The 20,667-nt window shown below is 42.1% G+C and overlaps 1 protein-coding gene across 1 annotated transcript in view; it reads left to right on the plus strand.

Moving 5' to 3' along the window:
• Positions 1-20,667, plus strand: part of FAM171A1 (family with sequence similarity 171 member A1) — a 177,194-nt gene that overhangs the window by 101,818 nt on the left and 54,709 nt on the right. The window contains exon 4 of the mRNA XM_073629669.1: positions 19,440-19,598. Coding sequence (XP_073485770.1) covers positions 19,440-19,598 — 159 coding nt within the window. The remainder of the gene's footprint in view (positions 1-19,439; positions 19,599-20,667) is intronic.

Below are 20,667 nucleotides of genomic sequence, written 5' to 3' on the forward strand. Positions count from 1 at the left end.
ATGTAGTGTATTTCCTGAAAAGTTTTAGCAGCTGTAGACTGAAATGTAAAGGTACTTTTTTTAATAGCATTATATTACAAAATGGTGTAAGTACACAATGGGGTTTATTTACTAAAGGAAAATCCACTTTGCACAGCAAGTGCACTTGGAAGTGCAGTCGCTGTAGGTCCGAGGGGGACATGCAAGGAAAATAAAAAAAAAACAGCATTTTAGCTTGCACATGATTGGATGATAAAATCAGCAGAGCTTCCCCTCATTTCAGATCTTCCCCTTTAGATTTAGAGCGACTGCACTTCCAAGTGCACTTTCAGTGCAAAGTGGATTTGCCTTTCGTAAATAACCCCCATTATGTAATTTTTTTTATTGACAGTGGATTTTTCTTTTAACTCTTTCCTATGAAAATTGCAGATTTTACTTGTCATTTAGTATTTAGCACTGTGTATATATGTGGCAGGGAAGGAGACCAGGTACCACATAGATGTTGGGGGAGTCAGTACCTATACATCAATAGCTTCTGCCTTTAATTGTCTTTATTCGCTGTAAGTCTAGAGCACTGGGCTATGGTTGAACTCCTCAGCATCATTTATTAGAAAGTAGGAAAGAGCTTATCCAGGGCCCTAAAAGATTATTAGTGTGCATGGCTGCAACACAGGGGTTAGGGCCAAACAGCTCTTCTAATAGCCCAGTTTTGTCAATGTACTGAAGAGTACCTTGGATATGGTTTTTGTATCCTGCAAAGAAGTCCTATAGATCAGAAGAATTTCCCATAAGACTCAAAGGGAAGGAAGAGGGTGCAAAGAAGGCTGGGAGCATTGTTTGGGTATAAGGTAAGCTTTGGTGGTTGCTCGCCCATGGGGGTCCCCTACACACCTGGGCAGTAGGGACCCCTACAGATATTACCCTTCCCTGAGCAGCCAGTAGTGGCATGCCTCCATAGGTCATTGCAGATATTTTGGAGAGTAATATACTATTTATTATTTTGAGATCTTAAAAATAAACATTTTGCATTTGGTGCACAAAAATGACATAAAACATCTGTTTATAAACTGATCAAATTGATCAAAACCATTCCAGTTTCCCATTAAAAGTTAATCGCCCGCCTAATTTTACTTACTTTTACAATTGTGTGAGGAGAGCAAAATGCCTGGAAGTAGCCCATTTGTAGTTAGAGAGGCACCATATGTCAACTTATTAAGCCTCTCAGAACTTTTGCTTAGCTGTCTGTAAGCCTTTTGGCTGACGTACATCTGGAATCCGTTCCCAGAAAAGTTATTTTGAGGTCAGTGCAAAAATAAAAATCTGCTCTTCACTACCCAGAATTTTCCACTGTCCTTCTAGTAACAAAAATATAAAAAAAAATTGGAATTGTGCAGCGTGTGTTATTTGGAGGACCGCTAATGCTAATCCACAAAGCATTATCAAATATAGGCTGTGCAACTACAGTATCTCACAAAAGTGAGTACACCCCTCACATTTTTGTAAATATTTTATTATATCTTTTCATGTGACAACACTGAAGAAATGACACTTTGCTACAATGTAAAGTAGTGAGTGTACAGCTTGTATAACAGTGTAAATTTGCTGTCCCCTCAAAATAACTCAACACACAGCCGTTAATATCTAAACCACTGGCAATAAAAGTGAGTACACCCCTAAGTGAAAATGTCCAAATTGGGCTCAATTAGCCATTTTCCCTCCCCGGTGTCATGTGACTCGTTAGTGTTACAAGGTCTCAGGTGTGAATGGGGAGCAGGTGTGTTAAATTTGGTGTCATCACTCAAACTCTCTTTCTGATCACTGGAAGTTCAACATGGCACCTCATGACAAAGAACTCTCTGAGGATCTGAAAAAAAGAATTGTTGCTCTACATAAAGATGGCCTAGGCTATAAGAAGATTGCCAAGACCCTGAAACTGAGCTGCAGCACGGTGGTCAAGAGCATACAGCGGTTTAACAGGACAGGTTCCAATCAGAACAGGCCTCGCCGTGATCTACCAGAGAAGTTGAATGCACGTGCTCAGTGTCTTATCCAGAGGTTGTCTTTGGGAAATAGATTTATGAGTGCTGCCAGCATTGCTGCAGAGGTTGAAGGGGTGGGGGGTCAACCTGTCAGTGCTCAGACCATACGCCGCACACTGCATCAAATTGGTCTGCATGGCTGTCATCCCAGAAGGAAGCCTTTTCTAAAGATGATGCACAAGAAAGCCAACAAACAGTTTGCTGAAGACAAGCAGACTAAGGACATGGATTACTGGAACTGTGTCCTGTGGTCTGATGAGACCAAGATAAACTTATTTGGTGATGTCGTGTGTGTGTGGCGGCAGCCAGGTGAGGAGTACAAAGACAAATGTGTCTTGCCTACAGTCAAGCATGGTGGTGGCAATGTCCTGTTGGCACTGGGGAGCTACAGTTCATTGAGGGAACCATGAATGCCAACATGTACTGTGACATACTGAAGCAGAGCATGATCCCCTTCCTTTGGAGACTGGGCCACAGGGCGGTATTCAAACATGACCCCAAACACACCTCCAAGACGACCACTGACTTGCTAGAGAAGCTGAGGGTAAAGGTGATGGTCAAGCATGTCTCCAGACCTAAACCCTATTGAGCACCTGTGGGACATCCTCAAACAGAAGGTGGAGGAGCGCAAGGTCTCTAACATCCACCAGCTCTGTGATGTTGTCATGGAGGAGGGGAAGAGGACTCCAGTGGCGACCTGTGAAGCTCTGGTGAACTCCATGCCCAAGAGGGTTAAGGCAGTGCTGGAAAATTCAAAATAATGGCCACACAATATTGACACTTTTGGCCCAATTTGGACATTTTCCCTTAGGGGTGTACTCACTTTTGTTGCCAGCGGTTTAGACGTTAATCGCTGTGTTGAGTTATTTTGAGGGGACAGCAAATTTACACTGTTATACAAGCTGTACACTCACTACTTTACTTTGTAGCAAAGTGTCATTTCTTCAGTGTTATCACATGAAAAGATATAATAAAATATTTACAAAAATGTGAGGGGTGTACTCACTTTTGTGACATACTGTATATACCTAACTATACCTAACCATAGAAATAAGTAAATCGGGAACAGCAAAGCTAGCACTAAATAAGTGATTCTCACTTATGCAATAGTGTACCAAAAAGAGTGAATAAGTGCAGCGCTGTATGCAAACAAATGATACTAATACAAATAAATACGGTTTCCCAGTGCAGCGCAAACAGTATCTGTAAATGTACAGTAATATAAAATTGCAAAATCTGTGATATTCAATACATACAGTACATAATGGGCCTCTGATAAGGCAGTACAGCCAGCTCTCCTGTACTGGGCCCGGGCACCATAAGTTCAAAAGGGGTCCCGAGCACCTGCTAAGTCGGAGGGCAAGCTGTACTGTCTTATTGCAGACACTGATCCTCTTCTGCCTCCCCCTGCAGCACTGCCAGCTTTTCCTCCTCTTTCTCCATCTGGCTGCACTGCTGTGGGATTGGTTCTAGCAAATGCGCCCCCTTCCATCTGCTGTCTGGGTGCCCCTTTCCCCCCGCATTGCTTTCAGCTTCCCTCCGACAGCTGCTGCATGTGCACAGGGGGATGTTTCAGGATGGAGAGCAGGGGAAGCGGCTGGTAAATGTCATTTTCTGGCCCCTTCCTTTCCTGAATGAACACAGTGAGCAATCGGTACCAATCACTCTTTTGTCCATTCACCACTAAAGCATAGTAAACTGTATTTACTGTGCTTCAATTTGTAAATGAGCAGGAAGCCTCGGGGCTCTTCCTATTCATTCATCTGTGCAGCTGAGGTTGCAGAGAAAGGGACTGATCTATGTCCTTAGTCACTTTCGGTCGGGGGGTGGGGGGTGGGGGGGTGGGGCCTGTCCGGTAGGCTGTATGGGGGCCCTTGATTTCTAAAAGTAGCCCTGCATACATATTACAAATATGAGTCGAAAATGATAAAATTAAAACCAACCATGAAAATCTAGAATAAAGAGTAATCAGTGGTTAATATTCCAATTACAATATTATATATTTAACAATTTATACCGGAATGAATATATGAATATATATATATATATATATATATATATATATATATATATATATATATATATATATATATATATATATATATATATATATATATATATATATATATATATATATATATATTATAATATTATAATATAATATTAAAATTTAGCATTTCTGTCTGCAGGGGGCGTGCCACTGCTGCTGTGAATATTCACAACAGAAGCTGATCTGCGGTTGCCGGGCACTCAATGTCCTCTGGCACCCGCCGATCGTCAGTAATATACACAGAACGGCGATCTGCCAAATCAAGAAGTAGAACCCATTTCTTCCCCTAGTAAAAGCAGCACACAGTGTTTACTAAAACACTGGCTAGGCACACATTTAACCCTTCGATTGCCCTAGATGTTTAACCCCTTCCCCGCCAGTGTCATTAGTACAGTGACTGCAGATATTTTAGCACTGATCACTGTATTAGTGTCACTGGTTTGCAAAATGTGTCGCTTTGTGTCCGATCTGTCCGCCGCAATGTCGCAGTCCCGCTATAAGTCGCTATTCGCTGCCATTCCTTGTATAAAAAAAATGAATAATAAAAAAATTCCAGTATAAATGCCATAGTTAGTTTGTAGACGCTATAACTTTTTCGCAAACCAATCAATATACGTTTATTGGGATTTTTTTAACAAAACTATGTAGCAGAATACATATTGGCTTAAATTGTATTAAGAAAATCGATTTTCTACATTTTTTTAATTTTTTTTTTTTTATTGGATATGTTTTTTATAGCAGAAGGCAAAAAAAAAAAAATTCCAAAATTTTCAGCTTTTTTTGTTTATAGTGCGAAAAATAAAAAAACTCAGGTGATCAAATACCACCAAAAGAAAGTTCGATTTGTGGGGGAAAAAAAAAGCACCTAAAGTTTTATTGTGTTGCATGACCGCGCAATTGTCAGTTAAATTAACGCAGTGCCGTATGGCCTGGTCATGAAGAGGGTAAATCTTCCAAAGGTCAAGTGGTTAAAAAAAGAAAAAAAAAATGTATCCCAATTGACAAGGATTGTATTTGCAGAAAAAAAAAGGGGGGTATGTGGGAAATTCTATTGTAGAAAATAAAAAAATATAGTATTAGATAGTATTTGCTAAATGAATATTGTATTTAAATGTATTTCTTAAACCGCTCGAAGGGTACAATTACTCTCAATGCTAAACACCTTAAAATAGTTCCTGTTACAGTATGAGTAATTGTGAACTAATCCAAACTGGAAATGCTTGGTTTTTTTCCAAAAAAAATTTTTTTCCAAATGTTTTAATTAAAGCTTGTGTTCTCGTCTTTGACACAACCAGATCTCAGCCAATCAGTGTCTGAGCCAATTTCCTGGGGAGTTTTAGCTGTTTGACCCAGAGGGCAATTTCATGTGTTTTATAGCTCCGTAGTAATGAAAGCCACATGGAAAATACACCGTGCGTGTAAACGTTGCCCAGTGTCCTCACATTTATTTCATTTTTTTTTTCTTTTAAACCAGCCTTTGGTAATAATAGCACAGGGCCAAGTTGTACCGTGAAAGCCTAAAAAAAAAAAAATGCAATAAGGCATTCCGTCTTCCTGGAGCAATAAGGAGTGCCTATTAAGGAGGAGACGACTAAGAGAACTCTGGGAAACCTGCCTGCTACTTAACGCTGATGTGTTTTCCAGACCATGCTCTGTCCCAGATACATAAAACCCCCCCTGTACAAAACTGAAGGGGCGCACTGTCTACAGCCACCAATCGGGCATCCGCTGCAAATAAAGTCATTACATGACTGGAACTGGGAGGGCTCCACATTCATCAGAAGTACATAATTTATTGTTTTTTTATGCAAACAGTGCAATTACTTGAATTAGACTTTAATTTGCAATCCCCTGCAGAGCAAAGCTCAGACTGGAAGAGGGAGGGACAGCACAAAGAGTCAGGCCAGTGCTGCCAACCTGTATAAAAAAAAAGTTAGATGCGCAACCAAAAATATATATACACAACCATATATGTGAAAGCATGCACAAAAAAAGATGCCAATATAAAATGAAAAGTCCATAGTGAGTGTCATTCCATATACATCCATAGATCTGAACCCTTTAAAGGAAAACGATTGCTCCGATCACCATATATTTCCACAGAAACAGCCAGGAAATAAAAGAGGAAAGCCAGAGGGCCGCTTACCAGATCTGTTGGATCTTTAATTATGTTATATTTAATTATATTTGATTATTGCTCCAGCCGGGACAGCATGTTCACACACATCCAATCTCCGGATCCTCTCCTCCAACAGTTCCAAGTGCTGCGGTATGCTCCGTGGGACCCTTATCAGGGTAAGTTCACTTGTGAAGGGTATTTATAAAAGGAAGAAAGAATACTTCATGGTGCAATATTGCTAAAATCAAAGGTTTCCTTTATTCCATTTGATGAGCAAACTGACATCCACAAAGAAACGATTAGCGGTATATTCAAAGGAGACTCTCAGCCGCGGCTCAAGCCAGCCAGCTGGTGTGTGGTGACATCAGGTCCTACAGCTCTATCCGACGCATTTCTCCATATTGGGCATCGACTGGGAAGGACACGTTTATGAGCTGAATATTCAGGTTTTTTTAGTTACAGCACCTTACATTGTTTGTTATATCTATATATATATATATATATTTTTTTTTTTTGTACAATTTTAGAGGGGATAGCGTGGATTTTCCACTTTATACAGTGCTGCCAACCTGCCTGATTGAAATTTACTGGCATTTTCAAAAGTTTCAAAATTAGTTTTAAGTGCAAATTTCAGTATTTAGGCTACAAAGAAGTACAATATGCAATTAGCAATATGATTGAACTGGTTCCCCACCAGCCGTCGCAGTTATACTGTGGCAGGTTGGCTCCTCGTGGCTGTATGTCGGCCGCTTTAAGGGGTATAGGGGGCATGTGCGCACCCGCCGCATCACTGAGGAGCCGATGTGCATGCACGGCGGCCGCGATCGCTCCTGACAGGGCCAGAACGGGGATGTGTGTGTAAACGAACAAATCCATGTTCTGGCAGGGCAGAGGAGAGAGATCGTGTGTTCCCTAGTATATACAACGATCGGTCTCCTCCCAGAGGGAACATGTTTAACCCCTTGATCGCCCCCTAGTGTTAACCCCTTTTTTGCCAGTGACATTTATACAGTAATCAGTGGCTATTTTTTTTTAGCTCTGATCGCTGTGTAAATGTCAAAGGTCCCTCAAAAGTGTCCGATCTGTCCGCCGCTATGTCAGTCGCGATAAAAATCGCAGTTTGCCGACATTACTGGTAAAAAAATAATAATAATGCCATAAATCTATCCCCTATTTTGTAGACTCGATAACTTTTTCACAAACCAATCAATATACGCTTATTGCGATTTTGGAGAAAAAAAAATATGTAGAAGAATATATATCGGCATAAACTGAGGAAGATTTTTTTTTTTTAAATTTTGGGATATATATATATATTGTAGCAAAAAGGAAAAAATATATACATATTTTTTTTTTTTCAAAATTGTGTTTTTTTTTTTTTTTTTTGTTTTTTTTTGCGATATAAAAAAAAAATAAAAAAACGCAGAGGTGATCAAATACCACCAAAAGAAAGCTCAATTTGTGGGGAAAAAAAAGGACATAAATTTTGTTTGGGTACAGCGTCGCACGATGCAGTGCCATATCGCAAAAAAATGGCCCAGTAATGAAGGGGGTAAATTCTTCCGGGGCTGAAGTGGTTAAGGTAGATACAGTGGGGAAATAATAATTTGATAATTTGATCCCCCTGCAGATTTTGTAAGTTTTCCCATTTAAAACTAAATGAAGGGTCTATAATTGTTATCATAGGTGTATTTTAAATGATAGAGACAGAATATTAACCAAAAATACAGAAAAAACATGATACACATGTTATAAATTGAGTTGCAGTTCAGTGAGTAAAACAAGTATTTGATCCCCTTGCAACCAACAATAATTCTGGCTACAGTATGTGCTCATGTTGAACACAGGTTAGTCTGTCAATTTAGGAAGGTGCTCCTAACTACAACTCGTTATGTCTATAAAAGGCACCTGTCCACAGAATCTCCTTTCATTTAAACCTCACCATCATGGGTAAGACCAAAGAGCTGTCAAAGGATGTCCGGGACAAGATTGTAGACCAGCACAAGGCTGGAATGGGCTACAAGACCATCACCAAGAAGCTTTGGTGAGAAGGAGACAACTGTTGGAGCAATTATTCGCAAATGTAAGAAATACAAAATAACCATCAATTGCCCTCAGTCTGGAGCTCCGAGCAGGATTATGCCTCATGGGGTAAGGATGATCACAAGAAAAGTGAGGGATCAGCCCAGAACTACACAGGAAGAGCTTGTGAATGATCTCAAGGCAGTTGGGCCCGCAGTCGACAAACAAACTATTGGTAACACAATATGCCGCTATAGATTGAAATCCTGCAGGGTCCGCAAGGTCCCCCTCCTCAAGAAGGCGCATGTATCTCAAGTTTACCAATGAGCATCTAAATGATTCAGAGAACGATTGGGAGAAAGTGTTGTGGTCAGATGAGACCAAAATTGAGCTCTTTGGCATTAACTTTACTTGACATGTTTGGAGGAAGAAAAGTTTGGAAAATGACCCTAAGAACACCATCGCTACAGTCAAGCACGGAGGTGGAAACATGCTTTGGGTCGGTTTCTCTGCTAAAGATACAGACCGACTTTGCCGCATTGAGGGGCAAATGGACGGGCCCATGTACAGTATTGTAAAATCTTGGATGAGAACCTTCTTCCCTCAGCCAGAACACTGAAGATGGGTTGTGGATGGGTCTTCCAGCATGACAATGACCCAAAACATACCGCCAAGGCAACAAAGGAGTGGCTCAAGAAGGAACACATTAGATTCATGGAGTGGCCTCGTCAGTCTCCAGGCCTTAATCCTATAGAAAATTTACGGAGGGAGCTAAAACTTCGAGTTGCCAAGCGACAGCCAAAAACCTTACGGATTTAGAGAAGATCTGTAAAGTAGAGTGGACCAAAATCCCTCCTGAGATATGTGCAAACCTGGTCACCAGCTACAAGAAACGTCTTACCTCTGTGATTGCCAACAAGGGTTTTTCCACCAACTACTAAGTCATGTTTTGCTTGAGGATCAAATACTTATTTTACTAACTGAATTGCAACTCAATTTATAACATTTGTATCATGTTTTTTTTTTCTTCTGGATTTTTGGTTGATATTCTGTCTCTATCATTTAAAATACACCTATAATTAAATGATTCAATTATGATTAAAAATTATAGACCCTTCATTTCTTTATAAGTGGGCAAACTTACAACATCTGCAGTTGATCAAATAATAATTTTCCCCACTGTATTAAGGCAAAATAAAATTTCTTATTTAATTTTCTATACAGTAAGTAGCTTAGGAACAGGCAGTGGCGGCCCGTCCATAGAGGGCGCATGGGCACCGCCTCCCCTACCCATGCATCCGGCCCCCTGATCTACATATCAGTGGTGCGGGACCATGGATTCCAATGCGGCGGGGCGTTTTTTTTTAAGCACCTGATTAGAGCTAGAGGCTCTAATAGGCTTCAAAAAAGGGTGACCCCACCCAGTTGTGTGACCATAGCGATTTAATTTTCGCTATTTTCACACTGAAATTCCTCCCCGTTTCAAGAGGCAGGTCTGTGAGACCTGTTTCCCGATTGGCCAAAGCGCCAGGCGATCCTATTGGATGCCTAGCACTTTGGCGGAAGACACACAGCGGAGGAAGCTGGAGGAGGGGACACCGGAGCCGCTGCGGCCACTGCCCACACTCCAGGAGAGGACACCACAGCTCCACCACATGAGCAGGTAGGTGCCGGGCCGGACAGCCTGTGGGGGGGTTGGAGGTTGCTGTGCCAGGCCACTGGGGGAGGGGGTGTTCGCCGCCGCCACTGGGGACAGGAATCAGGAGGACAATAAATTAGAATGGACAGCACACACACATGAAATTGACTCTCAGTGACACTGACAGCAGTGTTCTGCAGCACAGACGAGGACATCTCACTGACATGTCCCCTCCTGAGTCACAGTGACAGTCTCTTTCCACACCAGGTGGTCCCTTCATTTCACTCCAGTCCAAACAGCACTGACAGTCCCGCTCCCCGCTTGCCTTGTTCCCGTCTTGCACATGAGGCTCCGGCCGCTCCGCTTAGCTCCCTTGCACCTTCTGCCAGACCCGCCCCCTATCGGCACCGACCAAACACATTGTAGCAGGCACTTGGGTCTCGGCCTGCTCTGGTCGAAACTGTGCATGCATTCCAAGCCAAGCGTCACAGCCATATTTTTTTACTAGTAACCTTTTCCTGTCACTGACATTTACTGGCAGGGGGGAAATGCCTGTTTATTTTACTGGCTGCCAGTAAAAATACTGACAGTTGGCAACACTGAGTAAGACAGTTGTGCTGTACTGCAGGGAACATACTAATAGGTGAAGAGTGACAGGGAGATGATCATCGGTCTTCTGCTTCTCCACTTTCGTGGGAAAAAAAAAAGTCGTGATATTTTTAATTATAATAGATATCATTTTTAAAAATTACCTTTTCATTATAGGCTCGGTTCAATCTGCTGCAACATAGGATCCGACTTGTGAGATCCCAAGTCACATGACATGTCAAATTTAATGATTCCCTATGAGCGCGGTCTCAACTGATACTACGCAAGTCGCTCCAACTTTAGAAAAGGTTCCTGCACTACTTTGGTCCGACTTGGATGCGATTTCAGCCCTTGTACAGACTCCTAAATAGCATCTAAGTCTGATCAAGTCGGAAGAAAGTCGCAGAGAAATTCTTGCGGCTTTGCTGTCGCAGCAGTGTGTGCCGAGCCTAAATCTGCAAATTTCTGTAAAATGCAATATGGCAACCCTGATTCGTTCTCTACACAGACGGTATACAGAATGCCCCCCAGAAATGTCGTGGCTTTTTTTTTTTTTTTTGTGTGATTGGCTCACTGATTTCCCCAGGTAGTTTTCACTAAGATACAAATCAGATTTTGCTCATCCTCTGCAACAAAAATTTCAGTTTTGGTGAGATACTCACAAGGGGTTAATCATATCTAAAGGGATGCAGACCCTGCGATTTTCCTCATTAGCCACTTGCCGCCCGCCATATAGCAAAATGACGGCGGCAAAGTGGTTTTAATATCCTGACCAGTATTTGTCTTTTAGACATGCCCCCTTCTATGACACTGCAGTGAGAGGTGTGCCTCCACTGCAGCATTTATATTGGACAGCTTGGGCCAATGGTAATTTACCATTGGTCCAAGACTCTAAGCTGTCCATTGAGCTCGGTGTCTCTGACAAGAAGTGAGAGGCACTGTGAGCTCATCCTCTCAGTCTGCTCTGACGGAGACTCTTTACCACATGATCAGCCGTGTCCAATCATTCACGGCTGATCACGATGTAAACGGGAAGAGCCGTTGATCGGCTTTTCCTCACTCGCGTCTGTCAGACGCGAGTAGAGAGCCAATCGGCTGCTCCTCTGACAAGGGGAGTCTGTGCTGATCGATTATAAGCGCAGCTTATGCCCACACTGGACCACCAGGGAGATGCCACCACTAGTCACCACCAGGTATGCCAATCAGTGCCCACAATGGGCATCACTGATTGGCAGGCATTATTGTTTGGCACTGATTGGCATCCATCAGTACCATTTATTAGTGTACATCCGTGCCGCCTTTCAGTGCCCATCGGTGCCACCTATGTGTACCCATCAGTGATGCATATTAGTGCCCAACAGTGCCACCTCATCAGTGCCCGTCAGTGCAGCCCCATCAGTGAAGGCGAAAACTTACTTATTGACAGTTTTGTAACAAACAAAAAAAACATTTTTTTCAAAATTTTCAGTCTTTTTTTTTATTTAGCAGAAAATAAAAATCCCAGAGGTGATCAAATGCCACCAAAAGAAAGCTCTATTTGTGCGAACAAAATGATAAAAATTTAGTTTGGGTACAGCATTGTATGACCGTGCAATTGTCATTCAAAGAGTGACAGCGCTGAAAGCTGAAAATTGGTCTGGGCAGGAAGGTGTATAAGTGCCCGGTATTGAAGTGGTTAGAAATCATGTGTATCAGCTGATTGGTAATTCTAAAATTTGCTCCCATTCACATTCGCTTTGCACATGGCGACAGGCAAACAAATCGCTATTTATTCAGAATAACAAAAGGTAGGAATCTGCAACAAAGTTTGTTAAAATCCTTGCAATGTACATAGATCACCCAGAGGGGAATGTCTTTTTTTTTTTTTTTTTCTTCTTTTTTCTTTTTCAACAAAAGTGGAGGTCTCTTTCTCTGCCATGCAGTGCTTTACTGTGTGGCAGAGCTGTGTAAATCCGAGAACTGGATGTATACAAATTCTTTGGTGGGTATAACCGCTCCATTATATGTATTTCTGCTGCGTATTTAGCTGTTCAGCTTTAATAAATATGTGACTATAATTATTGGGGTTTTATACCTGCTTGTAGTTCAGCTTTAATGCATGAGAAAGGAGTTCCCAGAGCACTATGGGTTAGCTAAGCCTATAAAGGCAGCTACTTTTCAGGCACCGATGTCTCTCGCTATTTTTTTTTTTTTTTATCGAAGACCCATTTCTTGCCCTTAACATAAAGAACTACCAAACAAATGAACATTGTTTTAAACGTAATAACAGGTGTACTACATGTGAACCGAAAGCTTTCATTTTTTTATTCACATATACACTCACCGGACACTTTATTACGTACACCTTGCTAGTACCGGGTTGGACCCCCTTTAGCCTTCAGAACGGTCTTAATTCTTCATGGCATAGATTCAACAAGGGGTTGGAAAAATTTCTCAGATTTTGGTCCATATTGACATGATAGCATCACACAATTGTTGCACATTAGTCGGCTGCACATCCATGATGCAAATCTCCCGTTCTACCACATCCCTCAAGTACCCCAACAGGCCATGTTTTCAGGTTTTCCTTTACTTTGCACAGCTTCTTTAAATCAATCTCCATGACATGGTATTGATGAGAGCTATTTTATCTAAGGGAAGTTCCCAAAACATGGTCCGTTGGAGGTACTTCAGGACTGAGGTTGAGAACCACTGCTCTATTGGATGAGATCTGGTGACTGTGGAGGCCATTGGAGTACAGTGATCTCATTGTCATGTTCAAGAAACCAGTGGTGAGATGATTTGATCTTTGTGACATGGTGCATTATCCTGCTGGAAGGAGCCATCAGAAGATGGGTACACTGTAGTCATAAAGGGATGGACATGGTCAGCAACAATATTCAGGTAGGCCGTGGTGTTAAACGATGCTCAATTGGTACTAAGAGGCCCAAAGTGTGCCAAGAAATTATCCCCCCCACCATTACACCACCACCAGCCTGAACCGTTGATGGATGGATGGATCCATGCTTTCATGTTGTTTATGCCAAATTCTGACCCCACCATCTGAATGTCGCAGCTGAAATCGAGACTCATCAGACCAGGCAACGTTTTTCCAATCTTCTATTGTCCAATTTTGGTGAGCCTGTGTGCATTGTAGCCTCAGTTTCCTGTTCTTGGCTGACGGGAGTGGCATCTGGTGTTGTCTTCTGCTGCTGTAGCCCATCTGCTTCAAGGTTCAATGTGTACAGTGCTTTCAGAGATGGTATTCTGCATACCTTGGATGTAACAAGTGGTTATTTGAGTTACTGTTGCCTTTCTATCATCTCAAACCATTCTGCCCATTCTCCTCTGACATCAACAAAGCATTTTCCTCCACACAACAGCCACTCACTGGATATTTTCTCTTTTTTGGACCATTCTCTGTAAACCCGAGAGATGGTTGTGTGTGAAAATACCCAGTAGATCAGCAGTTTTTGAAATCCAGAGACCAGCCCGTCTGACACCAACATCCATGCCACATCCAAAGTCACTTAAATCCCCTTTCTTACCCATTTTGATGCTCGGTTTGAACTTCAGCAAGTCGGCTTCACCATGTCTAAACTCATTGAGTTGGTGCCGTGTGATTGGCTGGTTAGCAATTTGTGTGACCAAGCGATTGAACAGGTGTGCCACCTAATAAAGTGGCCGGTGAGTGTGTATTTGGCCAAAGTTTTACACAACCAGGGCTTCCTGTAAAGATCGTCACTGAATAAGTTTGAGGTTTTCTTTTGCCTTTTGTGTAGAAGAACGTTCTCCTTGCACCATATGTGGGTCACGGCGGTAGACTGAGAGCAGCCCATAAAACCCCCATTTGTTAGGGACATATTTCTTTGACGGCCATGAGAGCATTTATTATTTTTCCCTTTTTTCTGTTGACTTAGCTGTTGGTTTAGAGCCATAAATAAGTGGTCTGTGGTTTTCCCTCCTTCCACACAAATGTAACAGATATTTTTTTTTTTTTTTTTTCCTATTTGAGCCGCAGTGTGTGTGGTATTTACATGGTTCAATTATCTCATAAATCCGCCACGGTCGTGTCTGCGCTGTGTACAGGTCAGGCCTTTTTTTTTCCTTTACACTGAATATTGCTTATGATTTTTCCAAGTCTGTATTAAAGTTTATATGCTGATGGAGCTTGGGGTGTTGAAATCGACTGTCACGTGGCTTAGGCTGCGTTCACACCTGAGTGTTTCGTTTTCAGGAAGAAAGTCCCGCGATTTTGGCGTGATTTTTACCGCATTTTTATTGCTGCGATTTTGTACAGGTGAAAAGGTCACAAATGTAAAAAGCAGAAAAATGCCTGTAATCTGCCTAAAAAGAAGCTTGTGTACTTTTTTGAGTTTCAGGCGTTTTGCTTCAGGCAACAGAATGCTCAGATGTAAACAGGAGCCCTTTAACCACTTGCCGACCGCTGTACACCGATATACATCAGCACAATGGCAGCGGTGGGCAAACGGGCGTACCTGTACGTCCCCTTTAATTGGCGGGGCTAGCGGGAGCTCGCGCGCCCGCCGCAGACAGCGTGACCTTGCCCACGGGACCCACAGACTTGATGTCCGCCGTGTCCCGGCGATCGTGTCACGGAGCCGCAGAACGGGGGAAGTGTCTATGTAAACAAGGCGTTTCCCCGTTCTGCCTTGTGACATGACAGGGATCACTGCTCCCTGTCATCGGGAGCGGCGATCGCTGTCATGTGAGTGGAAGTCCACCCCTCCCCCACAGTTAGAATCGCCCCCTAGTGTTTAACCCCTTCCCTGCCAGTGTAATTTATACAGTAATTGGTGCATTTTTATAGCACTGATCGCTGTATAAATGACAGTGGTCCCAAAATAGTGTCAAAAGTGTCCGATGTGTCTGTGCCATAATATCGCAGTCACCACAAAAAAAGCAGATCGCTGCCATTTCTAATTATAAAAAAAAAATTATAAAAAAAATGCTATAAATCTATCCCCTATTTTGTAGACGCTATAACTTTTGCGCAAACCAATCAATATACGCTTATTGCAATTTTTTTTTTTTTTACCAAAAATATGTAGAAGAATACATATCGGCCTAAACCGAGGAAAAAAAATGTTTTTTTTTGTTTTTTTTATATATATTTTTGGGGGATATTAGATCAAAAAGTGTAAAATATTGCTTTTTTTTTTTCAAAATTGTCGCTTTTTTTTTTTTTTTGTTTTTTTTTTTGTTTATAGTGCAAAAAATAAAAACCGCAGAGGTGATCAAATACCACCAAAAGAAAGCTCTATTTGTGGGGAAAAAAGGACGTCAATTTTGTTTAGTTACGTCGCACGACCACACAATTGTCAGTTAAAGCCGAATCGCAAAAAGTGCTCTGGTCAGGAAGGGGGTAAAATCTTTCGGGGCTGAAGCGGTTAAATGAATGGGAATGTGCTTGTTGGGCATTTTTGGAACTTTTGAGATGAGCGTTTTACAAGCTGAAAACACTCAGGTGTGAATGCAGCCTAAAAGTATTCTTCTATGCTGTTTGCCAGCAAGATGTTCTCAGTCTGATGGCCAACTTTAATTTCACACATTTCCTCTGAGCCCAGGTCCTCCTAGACTTGTCGCCCTAGACCTGTGATTGGACAGTAAAAAAACAGCACAATGATGAACGCATCTGTTTTCTCCTTCTATCAGCAAGCAGACAAACTGATTGGCTTTTTGTACTGCTTCTTCCTCTCATACTCCCAGCCCTGCTGCACGGGGACTACAAGTGGCTAACAGGTCAGATTCAGGTACTTACACTGCTTACATTTAAAAATATATAAATTTAATGGTGTATTATTAAGCAGTGAAGGTCCCTTAATTTGATCTAATATCAGCCTCTTATAATCCCCTTTACAGCAGGACTCAGACTGGGAGAGAGTGGTGGGGCAGCACTGGGAGCCAGACAGGTGTGCTGCATAGGAATGTACCGACAATGAACTTGGTTAGAAGGGAGTTAGCACAGAAATGACATGAGCCTTTGTGGTCGTTCTTTGACTTTCCAGTCAGCAGGCAGGGTTGGGACAAACAATGGTTTGTCCCAACCCTCTAACTGCCATTTTCGCTGGACAGCTTGGTCTGTTAAAGGAAGTTGAAAGATAACAGACTTACTGGCAAGATCACCAGACATGATCTGAGTCTGTGGCTTTTCTTTTACTTTATACTTGGCAGGCAAGTGGTGTTAAATGGTTTGTCTCAACTAGACCTGTGCAATTTGTTTAGTTACAAATCGAAATTCAGACAAAATTTTTGTTATTCGGATGTATTCTAGCCGAATCACAATAGTAACGAATTTAACTGAATCTGAAATAAATTCTAACGAAATAACAAATTTAAAACATTTGGAAATGAATTTGAGAAAATTTGAAAATTTATTTGAAATCTATTGCAATAAATACAGTGTTATAGTATAAAAGTGAAATAGGAGGATGATGAGAAAAGAGTAAAATAGATTAGAATAGAATGAATATAGCTGTTTTCTGAAATTCAAATCAATTTGAAGATAACGAATATACAAAACAAATCCGAATATACAAAACAAATGCCAAAAATGAATCCTTCTACCATAACAAATATGACAAAAAGACATTATTAACGTAATCCAAAATTAAACAACTTTTTCCGTCTTGTGCATTTCTCAACCCTGTAACTGCCATTTTTGCTGGACAGCTTGGTCTGTTAAAGTTGAAAAATAATACTTGTTGGCCAAATAATCAGGTAAAAGTAAAGGAAAGAAAGCCAAAGAAAACTAATTCAGGCATCACATTTAGAAATATATCAGTTTTGTATTAGGGTTTAGATATGTTTTTTAAGTGATTGTAAATGATCACCTTGTAAAACTCATTCAGTTTTAAATAGAAATGAAAGGCAAAACATTTTTGTATAGATTTAAAAATACATTATAAATACCTTGTTTTATAAGTGATCACATCCTCTCTGTTCTCAGCTGCAACAAAGCTGGGGGAGGAAAAGCAGCATCACACTGAGCTTCCCAGTGAATGGCTGTGTCAGCACAAGTCTGATCATTAGAGGAGAGCAGGCTGAGTACCCAGCACAGCTAGGGAACTGACCACTGAGTGCTCTCCTGCTTAGTGTGGTCAGTTTTTATTAGGAAAGCAGAGGGACTAGCGGGGACACCAGGGATTTTACACAAAGGAAGCAATACAAAGATAACAGGATAATTTTTCATACAAGTACATGGTACAGCAGCAACATATCAGGAATATGAAGTATTGGGGTAACAAACACTTTAAGGGCCAGTGTTGATGGGCTGTTGTTTGGGGCCAGAACTGCTTCTCTACCCATGCAAGTCTATGAAAATGCAGGTCAGAAGAGGTCAGCTGCTGGTCATATGTATCTTTCAATAAATCCTGAAAGATCTTAAAGTGGCTGTTAACCCAGTACTATAAGTGTCCCTGTGCCTGTGTTGCATAAAAAAATATGCTGATCTGTACCTATATCCGAGCTTCTCCCAGCGATCACGTGACTCCTCGACTCTCTCCTCCGCCCGGCTGACAGCTCCAGCGGGCGGGGCCAAGCACTGTCGATGTCACCCGGGGAGGAGAAAGAGAGCTGAGGAGTCGTGTGATCGCCGGGAGCCACTCTGATATAGGTACCAATCGGCATATAGTATTTTTTATAAAACAGACACAGGGACACATATTATTATATTACAGAGGGGATGGGATTATTTTATTGTAGATATGAGAGCGGGGAGGAGGCGGGCACTGCAGATGAAAGAGGCACGTAAACTGACCAGTGTCAGGGCTCAGCAGCCATGGTATACCGTGGTCAGTTTACAGGGGGAGGGCATAGCCAGGCAGGATCAGCCAGGTTTTTTTAGGTGATAGAAGGGGCCAAATTACACAGCACAAGCTCTGTGCTGTATAACATGCTTTAAGGGAACAGGACCTGTTTTGTTTATTTTTTTAAAATTTTTTTAGGTTAACAAACACTTTAACTGATATTAAAAGGAAGCTAATTAACAAGTCCAAAACCGTCGGTTTAGGCCCAATAGTCGCTACAAAAATTGAAAGAGCAGTTCCCTGGAAATAGAAGAGATTTTAAACTTGCCTCCTCCAGCAGCTTGATTCCCCTAGCTTCCATTCTAGCGCTGCGGCTTCCATCAGACTCTTCGGCATTCAACACCTCGGAGTGGCGGGTGGCCGTGTCCCCTTCCTTACACCGTGGTTCTATCCTCCGGACCTTATGTCACTACCGGACTGAGCAGCATTATAGCTGATATAGGATGGTATCATTCCCTGAAGTATTTAATGCTGAAGAGTCCACCAGTGGGCTGCAGCTCTGGACTGATCTAATGGAAGGGGGCACAGAGAGCGGTAACAGCTATTTGCAGAGAGCTGACATTTAAATTTTTGATGCAACAGACAGGGTCACTTTAAGAGTAACACTTAAAGTGGATGTAAACCCGATTCATGAAATTTTGACCTGGGCGCATATATCTGTAGTGTTTACTTATATTTTGCCAAAGCCCTACGTCCCCGTGTCTTTCTGCTGTTTTGTTTCTCTGTTATCAGCATGATAACTGCTGACAAGTTCCCTGAGACAGGAGATAAAAGCAGCCTGAAGTTTGTATCGGGGAGGGTGCTATAAATGGATTAGCAGAGAGCTTGTCACAGCACAGCTCTGAAAGTATCTTTGTTCTTCTGCCTATGAGAAGTAGGGGTGTGTGCCTTTCCTCCAATCATCTGTCACACAGTGTAAACCAAGAATCCACTCCTACAGCTGAATGAGGAAGTGAAAATTTTAACACAATGTAAGAACTCTAAAGAATATATAAAGCTGAAGACAGCAGATAGACATGTAAAACTTATGTAAGTAGATTTGTTTCATCTGTATGTATCATCCGAGGCTGTTCACTTCACTGGGTATATGTGAGGGTTTACATCTACTTTAAAACTATTTGTAAAGAAATTTTACTTTTATGTAGAGATCAGTATTTATTGTTTAAACAATTATTGTGTTTTTTGTCCCTCACAGGGTCACGTCTGCAGCCTCAGGTTCACTTTGCAAGACGTGCTTTGGACCTGCCTGGCAATGCCACCTATAAGGACCTTGCTGCCTTCCTGACTGCAGCCACCACATCATCAGAGGTGGAGAGTTTCCCCTACTTACAGGGATCAGATGGGAACTCATCAGGTAGGCTGAGCACCGATTATTATGTAACAGTGAATATGGCGTGTCTTTGCCATGGATAAAAGCTTTACGTTCACTGTGATGGTTCATTTGACAAACATTTCCAAGCTACCGTATATACTCGAGTATAAGTCGAGTTTTTCAGCACATTTTTTTGTGCTGAAAGTGCCCCCCTCGACTTATACTGGAGTCAAGCACTTTTCTGCAGCAAAAAATTTCATTTTCCGAACCGATTTTGGGGCCCCGTATCTCAGGGCCACTTGGTGCTAGGAACCCCAAATTTGTGCAAACACAGTGGAACTGGTACCATAACATATCCAAAGCTGGGGTTCCTAGCACCAAGTGGCCCCGAGATACGGGGCCCCAAAATTGGTTCGGAAAATGTCATTCTCTGCTGCAGAAAAGTGCTTGACATTTTCTGAACCGACTTTGGGGCCCCGTATCTCAGGGCCATTTGGTGTGCAGACCCAGGGGAGCTGGTACCATAACATATCCAAAGCCGGGGTTCCTAGCACCAAGTGGCCCCGAGATACAGGGCCCCAAAGCCGGTTCGGAAAATGTCATTCTCTGCTGCAGAAAAGTGCTTGACATTTTCTGAACCAATTTTTGGGGCCCTGTATCTCGGGGCCACTTAGTGCTGGAAACCCCAGCTTTGGATATTTTATGGTGCCACTGGGTTTGCACACCAAATTTAGGGTTCCTAGCACTAAGTGGCCCCAAGATACGGGGCCCCAAAGTTGGTCAACTGTGTCCATCTGCAGCAATGTCATTTCGGGACCCTTTGGGTTCAGAGACCCCAAATTTTGGCTGCAGCTAGCGTGCATCTAGGAACTCTTAACTACCGAGATTGAAGTTCGGGGGACCTATGGCTGCAAATGGGCACAGTGAGGCATGCAAATGGGCATTGTTGACCCTCTTTTTCCACTTACAGTAGCTGCGCATTTCTCACCCTCGTCTTATACTCGGGTCACTAAGTTTTTCCCATTTTTTTGTGGTAAATTAGGGCCTCGACTTATACTCGGATCGACTTATACTCGAGTATATACGGTAGTTGTTCAACTTTTATATCCTA

The sequence above is a fragment of the Aquarana catesbeiana genome, linkage group LG05 (genome assembly GCF_042186555.1).
Source record: "Aquarana catesbeiana isolate 2022-GZ linkage group LG05, ASM4218655v1, whole genome shotgun sequence".
In the NCBI taxonomy this organism is placed as follows: domain Eukaryota; kingdom Metazoa; phylum Chordata; class Amphibia; order Anura; family Ranidae; genus Aquarana; species Aquarana catesbeiana.